General features: G+C 35.5%; 1 protein-coding gene across 1 annotated transcript in view; it reads left to right on the top strand.

Annotated features, from left to right (window-relative positions):
- Window positions 1-9,458, top strand: part of MDGA2 (MAM domain containing glycosylphosphatidylinositol anchor 2) — a 560,321-nt gene that overhangs the window by 391,266 nt on the left and 159,597 nt on the right. The window contains exon 8 of the mRNA XM_004387883.3: window positions 582-598. Within this exon, the coding sequence (XP_004387940.1) occupies window positions 582-598 (17 nt within the window). The remainder of the gene's footprint in view (window positions 1-581; window positions 599-9,458) is intronic.

The raw sequence follows: 9,458 nt of genomic DNA, 5'->3' as shown, positions 1-9,458 counted from the left end.
TTGTGAGCATGGCGCAGGACTGGGCAGTGTTTCATTCTGTGGTGCATAGGGTCGCTGAGTCAGAACCGACCTGACGGCACCTAACAACAACAAGCCAGAAGAACAAACAAGTCTGTCTTGGAAGAAGTATGTCTAGAGTGCCCTTTGGAAGCAAGAATGGCGAGACTTTGTCTCACAGACTTTGGACATGTTATCAGGAGGGACCAGTCCCTGAAGAAGGACATCGTGCTTGGTAACGTGGAGGGTCAGCAAGATGGAGTGACACAATGGCTGCAACAATGTGCTCAAACATTGCAATGATTGTGACAATAGTGCAGGACCAAGCAGTGTTTTGTACTGTTGTACATAGGGTTGCTGTGAGTCAGAACCCCCTCGAAGGCACCTAAAAACAGCGTCAACCTCAACAGATGTTGCCTCAGTCCATCAGTCATTCAAAATATTTGAACTTTTTAAGGGAAATGTTCCTTTGTGAAAGTTTCTTAGTGTCTATATAAATTTCTGGAGGCCAACAGTTGCATTGAGAAAGAACATTGCCTAAGTTATCCCTAGAAAGCTTATCTAAGGCTCAAGCCTGCTACCAGCCAAATAATAGTCTGTTGTATTCTTTCCCCAGAATAATGCCTACTTTCTTATTTTATATCTGCAAAGCTAAAATGAGCTTCAAGCCCAGGAGGTCTGCTTATAGATGAGTTTGCATCTTCCCTTTCAGAGAAAGGGAAAAATGTGAGCAAGTTTTAAATGGCAGTCTTACGGCTTTAAAAAAATGATGTTGTTGTTTGTTAGGTGCTTTGAATGGGTTCTGACTCCTAGCGACTCTGTGTGCAACAGAATGAAACACTGCCCAGTCCTTCACCATCCTTATAATCATTGCTGTGTTTGAGCCCATTGTTGTAGCCACTGTGTCAATCCATCTCATTGAGGGTCCTCCTCTTTTTTGCTGACCCTCTACCTTACCAAGCATGCTGTCCTTCTCCAGGGACTGGTTCCTCCTGATAACATGTCCGAAGTACTTGAGATGAAGTCTCACCATCTTTGCTTTCAAAGAACACTCTGACTGTAATTCTTCTAATGTAGACTTGTTTGTTTTTCTGGCAATCCATGGTATATTCAGTATTCTTCACCATAATTCAAATGTGTCAGTTCTTCTTCGGTCTTCCTTATTCATTGTCCAGCTTTTGCATGCATAAGAGGTGATTGAAAATATCATGGCTTGGGTCAGGCGCACCTAAGTCTTCAAGTGACATCTTTGCTTTTCAACACTTTAAAGAGGTCTTTTGCAGTGGATTTGCCCAATGCAATATGTCATTTGATTTCTTGACTGCTGCTTCCATGGGCATTGATTGTGGACACAAATAAAATGAAATTCTTGCCAACTTCAGTATTTTCTCTGTTTGTTATGATGTTGCTTATTGTTTCCATTGTGAGGATTTTTGTGTTCTGTACGTTGAGGTATAATCCATACTGAAAGCTGTAGTCTTTGGTCTTCTTCAGTAAGTGCTTTAAGTCCTCTTCACTTTTAGCCCCATGTTCTCATTAGGTACTGCTCCAAGCAAGTTATTTTTTTATAAGAACTAAATAGTAGACTTCATCAGCTTCCCTTCCAATGGAGAAATGAAAACATTTTTATTTTCATTGTTGGTACTTGATTTATTTTATTCTATATTCTCTGATATGATGGGACAGCTTACTGGGTCTTCACAAAATCACATTTTAAATTCCAGTTGAAGTGCTGTTCACTCTTTATGTTTATAATGATATTCTATGATTTTTAATATTTATGTCACAGTTTTATCTTTTTGTATGTTCTAATGAAATACTTTTGCACCATTATTCTGTTTTTGTGAAATGAATTAGAGGTCATTTTAAATTTAGCAGCTGTAAACATTAATATATAAATATTCTGAAAATAATTTGAGATAACATGAATTGGATCCTGATAGCTGAATGGTGTCTGAGACTTACTGATTTGACCAGTCCTTACAATGCATGTTTAACCTTTAATAATATAATTATTATTAATAAAATAAAATATATATGAAAATAGCTACTAATTACACATGTCAAATTGGTGAATTATAAGTGAAAAGTAAATCTGATTTACAGCTATTTCCAAAAAACAACAAGACTTTCTGCTGACCACTTTATAAGCCTCTGGAGAAACCAGTGGTCCTCTGAACATATACTGAAAAACATAATCCTCTAACAATCAACTTAAAATGCTTAAAATTCTTTAGATTTTACCAATTATTATTTTTCCAACTGTTGATACGCAAAGGCTGATTATTTATGAAAAGTCAGATACTCAAAGTGCAGCTTTCTTTAAGATACTGACAAAAAAACAAAAAAACATGGGATTCAGAGTCTGAGACATTCTTTTCTGTTCCCAGATCTACTTAACTGCCTTGTCTCTCACTTTTGAATTTATGAAATACCAAGGCCTAGATAATATCCAAGATTTCTGGGTTGTTTTGTTTTCTGATTATGATGTTCTATAATTATACTATGTCCTCTTGGATTTAAGGTTTAAACACTTCTTCCCTTGGAAGCTTATATTTGAATATCACATTAAAATAGCTAACAATTTCAGAGTTAGCAATATCGTTTGTTAAGATTTTGCACATATATTGATCATATAGTCTCAACTACCTGGAACCTAGGCAAAGAAGATGTCATTATCCTTTAAAGAAGGAATGTGTTTTGAAGTCAGGCAACCTGAATTTTATTCCTGGTTCTGCAACTAAGTAGCTGTGTGTCCTTAGGCAATTTCCTTAGGTTTTCTAACCTTCAGCTTTTCTGTATATTAAATAGATATCATAATGTCTAACTTACAGTGTTGCTGTGAGAATTAAATATGTCTGGCATACAGTAAGTATTAAAATAAATGTCAGCTGTAGTATTGTTGTTGTTAGGTGCCATTGAGTCGGTTCAGACTCATAGCAACCCTAGGTACAACAGAACGAGACACTGCACGGTCCTGTGCCATTCTCACAATCATTGCTGTGCCATTCTCACAATCATTGCTATGTTTGAGTCCATTGCGGCAGCCACTGTGTCAGTCTATCTCAGTGAGTGTCTTCCTCTTTTTCACTGACCCTCTATCTTATCAAGTATGATCTCCAGGGACTGGTCCCTCCTGATATCACGTCCAAAGACCTTAAGACAAAGTCTTGCCATCTTCGCTTCTAAGGACAACTCGGACTGTACTTCTTCCGAGACAGACTTGCTCATTCTTCTGGCAGTCTATAGTATATTCAATATTCTTCGCCAGCACCATAATTCAAAGGCATCAATTCTTCTTCAGTCCAGCTTTCACATGCATATGGGGCGATTAAAAATACCATGGTTTGGGTCAGGCGCACCTTAGTCTTCAAAGTGACATCTTAGCTTTTCAACACTTTAAAGAAGTCTTTTGCAGCAGATTTACCCAATGCAATATGTCGTTTGATTTCTTGACTGCTGCTTCCATGGGCATTGATTGTCGATTCAAGTAAAATGAAATCCTTGACCACTTCAGTTTTTTCTGCATTTATCATGATGTTGCTTATTGGTCCAGTTGTGAGAATTTTTGTTTTCTTTATGTTGACGTGTAATCCATACTGAAGGTTGTAGTCTTTGATCTTCATCAGTAAGTGCTCCAATTCCTCTTTGCTTTCAGTAAGCAAGGTTGTGTCATCTGCATAACACAGGTTGTTAATGAGTCTTCCTCCAATCCTGATGCTGCATTCTTCTTCATATTGTCCACCTTCTCAGATTATTTATTCAGCATACAGACCGAATAAGTAAGGTGAAATGATGCAACCCGACACACACCTTTTCTGATTTTAAACCACAGAGTATCCCCTTGTTCTGTTCAAAAGACTGCCTCTTGATCTATGTACAGATTCCACATGAGCACAATTAAGTTTTCTAGAATTCCCATTCTTTGCAATGTTATCCATAGCCTTTTTTAACTATAGTATGTTTGCTATTATTACACATATAGTTATTTTCAGCAAAGGAAATTAAAAATTGTAAAGGATAAATGACTTGTAAAAATTTGTGCTGCTACTGAAGGGCAGTGCTGCAATTCCAACCCAAGTGCTTAACTTCAAACTATGCCATTATCAAAACTTATTCATTATGTCTAATGAGTATGTATTACTCATTATGAAAACTAATAACCTAGAAATATATTTAGGCTGACAGAATCGATGTTCTCTCATATCCTAATTTTTTATAACTTAAAAAATTGTGGCACTTCCAAGTTACTTCTTCCTCATCAATTTTAGTATTTGTCATGCTGATTCAAAATTTCAGAAGAGGGACTTGATACCCATCAAGCTACTTCAAAGTGAAAGAGAGAGAGAAACTGCCACCTATTATGATTTCTAAGTGGCAAAAGAGGGAAGATAGGGCTTCCCTTATTTCCTTCGTATCCTCCTTCTTCTGTAACAAATATATTAAATAATGATGACTTTTTCTTTTTATTTTACTTTAGATAAAGGTTTACAGAACCAACTAGCTTCTGATTAAACAGTTAGTACACATACTGTTTTATGACATTGGTTAACAACCCCACGACATGTTGAACTCTCCCTTCTCGATTTTGGGTTCCCTATTACCAGCTTTCCTGTCCCCTCCTGCCTTCTAGTCTTTGCGCCTAGGCTGGTGTGCCCCTTTAGTCTTGTTTTGTTTTATGGGCCTGTCTAATCTTTGGCTGAAGGTTGAACCTCAGGAGTGACTTCATTACTGAGCTAAAAGGGTGTCTGAAGGTCATACTCTTGGGGTTTCTCCAGTCTCTGTCAGGCCAGTAAGTCTGGTGTTTTTTTATGAGTTAGAATTTTGTTCTACATTTTTCTCCAGATCAGTCCAGGACCCTCTATTGTGATCCCTTTCAGAGCAGTCAGTGGTGGTAGCTGGACACCATCTAGTTGTACTTGACTCAGTCTGGTGGAGGCTGTGGTAGTTGTGGTCCATTAGTCCTTTGAACTAATCTTTCCCTTGTATCTTTAGTTTCCTTCATTCTCCCTTGCTCCCAAGGGGGTGAGACCAGCGGGGTGCCTTAGGTGGCAGCTCACAGGCTTCTAAGACCCCAGATACTATTCACTGAAGTAGAATGTAGAACATTTTCTTTACAAACTGTGTTATGCCCATTGAGCTAGATGTTCCCTAAGACCATTGTCCCCATGGCCCTCAGCCCAGCAATTCGGTCTCTCAGGGAGTTTAGATGTATGTATGGAGCTTCCATGACTTTGCCGTGTAGATAACTTTATTTTGGTTCAGTCATTTTATAGGAATAAGTTTACCTTATTGTAAATACTTCTCTATCAATAGCTTATACAATGATATAACAAAAAAAAAAAAAGTATTTTCTAAATTGAAATTATGGTGCAAACTTTTTTTTTTTTTTTTTGAGGTGCTCTACCAGCTTTAGAATCAAGTAACTTTATGCCTAAGATGGCCCATTAGTGATAAATCTCTAATTTTGTAAACTCTTTCTAAACTCTTGAACTTAATGATTTATAACCAAACACCCCATTATGAAACTGCCTATAAATACTCACACTCCATGAATGCTTATAATCTCAATAAGTGAAAAAATATAACTATGCATATATGTTGTATCCTGAAGATACTGGCTTTTACTTTTTTACTTTTCCTAACACTGTAGTGTAAAATAGGTAGACTGCATTTCAGCTATTACTATTTTACTTGCTGTGGTAAAATAAAATTTTGGGCCTTCTGGTATACGTTTTATACTTAAATCATATTTCAAGATGCTGTATTTTAAATCTGACAAAAAATTAAAGGTTTTGATTTGACCTGGGGAATAAAAAAACTAATGTTAATCTACTTATGTCTGAGACAGTATTTTTCATTCAGTACATTCCATTCTGAGTTTACTAATAGGTAATTTAATAAACAGTAGACTGTTTCCAAATGAGAAGTTTAGATTCCAGAAATCTCTCATGATAGAAAAATTTGTAGCTGAACAATTAAATGTTATATTGGAGAAACAGGTCAAAGAAGACCAAGATTATGAATGAAAGTACTAAACCCACTGAATGAACTCTGTATGTATCTAATCTTCCATAGCTAGTTACACCTACTCCTCCTTTATCAACATTTCATTATCCGACATTTTGCATTTATGACAATAGCAAACAAATCTACTATATGACTCTTTCATGCATTAATAATGTATGTATGTATGTCTGGCAGTAACAAACACCAAGGTGCAATGTGAGAGTAATGCTGGCAGTGATGGTTAATGTTATGTGTGTAACTTGACTGGGCCATGATTCTCAGTGGTTTGGTAATTATGTAAGGATGCAATCTGGCAGTTATGTAATAATGTAATTTGGCAATTATGCAATGATATGTTCATCCTCTATTTTATGATCTGATGTAGCCATCCTTCATTTTCATATAATGCTGATTTTTGCGTAATGACCCGGTCTTTGAACCTAACCATGTTGATATGTGAGGGGTGAGTTTAATATCTTTCTCGTATTGTGACTCAAAATTATTGCCTTCTACCTTCTGGGCCTCTTACTTGATTCAGAAATTCAAAAAAGCTTGATCTTAGAGTTTTAAGATGGAATAAATTTATATAACTTTTATTTAACCTACTCAGCTTTATTAAACCTGTCCAGGTAATTATTTCTAAATCTTTACCCAATAATATGGTTGTATAACCTGAGTTCTCCTAAGATAGTTTCATGAGCTCTACACTTCTTACTGGTGGCTTGGTTTTTTTCACTTAAGAGAAATTATTTTCTAAGCCTTTTGATATGTCATCTAATTTCCCTATTCATCCTGAGGGCTCATTTAAAACAACCCTCTTTTCCATCTCTACCATCCACTTTTCTTCTTTGAAATTTCTGGTTACTGGTTCTTATCTTTTTCTGATGATCTTCAATAGCATTTGTTAATAACATTCAAATAATAGAATCAACATATTACTGTTAAAGAAGAGATCTGCAAAATATTTACATCCATAGATCTTTGAATTTGGGGTTTTCACAGAGGTTGATTTTTATGGTATTAGTATTTATCACACCTAGAACTTGTTCGTTCTACTTCTCTTCCATTATAATGAAACTTTACTACAACTAATAATTATAAATATATCAAATCTTTTATATTCCTTTTGTATTTTGAATATGAATAATGTTGAGTCCCTGGTTAATTAAAACAATAATCCTTGCACATTTTTTAATCATCAGAAAATTGGTGTTTTTTGGAAAATCTCTGTGAAAGTTATGACAAAACCTAGAAAATAAAAGGTTTTCCTGAAACATATGAAAATGATGCTACTTTCTCATCACTGTCAGCCATTCTTTGAGTTATTTTTCCAGTAATTCTGCTTAAGGTGACTGGATGGCTCAAATGGTTAAGGGCTCAACTCCTAACCTAAAAGTTCGTGTTTTGAACCCAACCAGAGACCCCTCAGAAAACAGGCTTGGAGATCTGCTTCCGAAAGGTCACCGCCTTGAAAATTCTGTGGAGCAGTTCTACTCTGCACACATGGGGTCGCCATGAGTCAGAATTGACTGGAAGTCAACTAACAACAGCAACAATATTGCTCAAGGAATTCAACAAGCCATCCACAGGTTTTTGTTGTTTTCCTCTCCATGTGACCAATGCAAGGAGCCCTGGTGGTGTAGTCGTTAAGCGCTTGGCTGCTAACCAAAAGATAAGCTATTCAAACCCATGAGCCACTCTCGGAAGAAAAATTCAGCAGTCTGCTTCTATAAAGATTGCAGCCTTGGGAACCCTATGGGGCAGTTCTGCTTGCCAAGAAGCACATGTCGTGGAAGTAATTTAAATATATGCATTACCTGACACAATCTCAAATTCATTAAAAAATCATGGTTAGTTAAACAGAAGAATTTTGAAAACTTTAAATACTAATTTACAATTAGTTTCAATTTTACAAACATTTATTTTGTGCAAAGCAGTATGCTAGGTCCAATTCTCAAGAAACTTTTAATTTAGTTGATGAGCAGTTCTTACACTAATATGTGTAACAGAATCATCTAGAGAGCTTATTAAAGTGCAGTCACCCTGGGTTTTGCCCAATGTACCAATTCAGAATGTGTTTGGCTGGAGCCTGGTCATCAAAAAACTCCCTAGCTGGTTCTATTGCCACTACTTTGATAGTTAATGTAGTAGATGATGCTGTAGTAGAATATAAGTGAAGGCAAAGTAAATAGAAATTTTTTGTTGTTTTGTTTTACTTTAAAATTCCAATTGAAGTAATTTATCTATTTTTATGCAGTTTCAAATCCTTTTCGTAAAATGATATTCATCACCATATAATGGTCTACCATGTCTGTTTGATCAGATAAATATTGTTTTACTCTGAACTAATTTCAAAAATGATTATTTTGCTCTGCACTGTACAAGCTAAATTTGGAATTAAAAATTCCAAATACAGTATTTTAATATCTAGGTTCACAATTGTGAATGTACCCACAAGAATAATACTGTGATAAGGAAAGTTCTGGAAATTATGTCTTAAGCTAACTGATTAAAGGAAATACCCTTTTTTGCTTCAAAATATAGAAAGATTAAAGGACGTTTTCAATTACATTCTTCCACTAAGCTATGTGGTTATTTTTATTTGGATCAAGACATAAAATTAATATTTTCAATTCTCAAGGCTCTATATGTAAAGATGTTTTACTCCAAACACTTGAATTATCTATTTTTAAAGCAAGCGGCATGAGAGGAGCACCAGTTGACAGTAAGGTATTGAAGTGTATTTGTGAATTTATAGTTTGATCTACTGATGTTCATTTCCATGTTTGGACTGAGTTTGTGTGTTTATGTATTTGGGTGGGGTGTGTGTGTGTGTGTTTTAGTTAATGTATATCTAAGCACTTCTGTAAGCAGAAAGACAAAAAGCTCAAATGAATAATTAGGAAGAAAGTCACTGTGGACCTTGGTATATTAGAGCGATGCAGGAAAATAAGTGATAGTTGCATAAAATTTATAATTATTATTTATCAGCAGTGATTTAAATGCACAGAGTTTGGAATTCATTATTCATTGTAAAAGTACTTTAGGATGAGAAGCTAACTGAGCAGTTGGAGGAAAGTTACCGATGTAAAATATTGGTAGAGGGGCGATTTCCCAGGTGTTTTTGAATAATTACTATGCATTTATGGATAAATGTGATAAGATTTGAGAAATATCCTTAATAAACAATGCTATTTTATGAAGACAACTTATCTCATCATCATACCACCAAAGTAATAAAGAATCTTAATTTTTTCCTAATAACTTGCATCATCTTTTGCATCAGAGGTGACTTTCCTTGTATTTGAGAAGAAATATTTGTATCCACAATAAATAACTAAAGAGACATTTCAAGCTCAGGGTTGAATAATTCACTGTTACTGGAGAAAGAGATATACCATTTCAGGGCATTTGGGTGAAAATGTTTTCACATCACTCATTTCCCTTTGTCA

This window comes from Trichechus manatus, unplaced genomic scaffold, assembly GCF_000243295.1.
Source record: "Trichechus manatus latirostris isolate Lorelei unplaced genomic scaffold, TriManLat1.0 scaffold00196, whole genome shotgun sequence".
NCBI lineage: Eukaryota > Metazoa > Chordata > Mammalia > Sirenia > Trichechidae > Trichechus > Trichechus manatus.
This window is presented reverse-complemented; position numbering and strand designations above follow the sequence as displayed.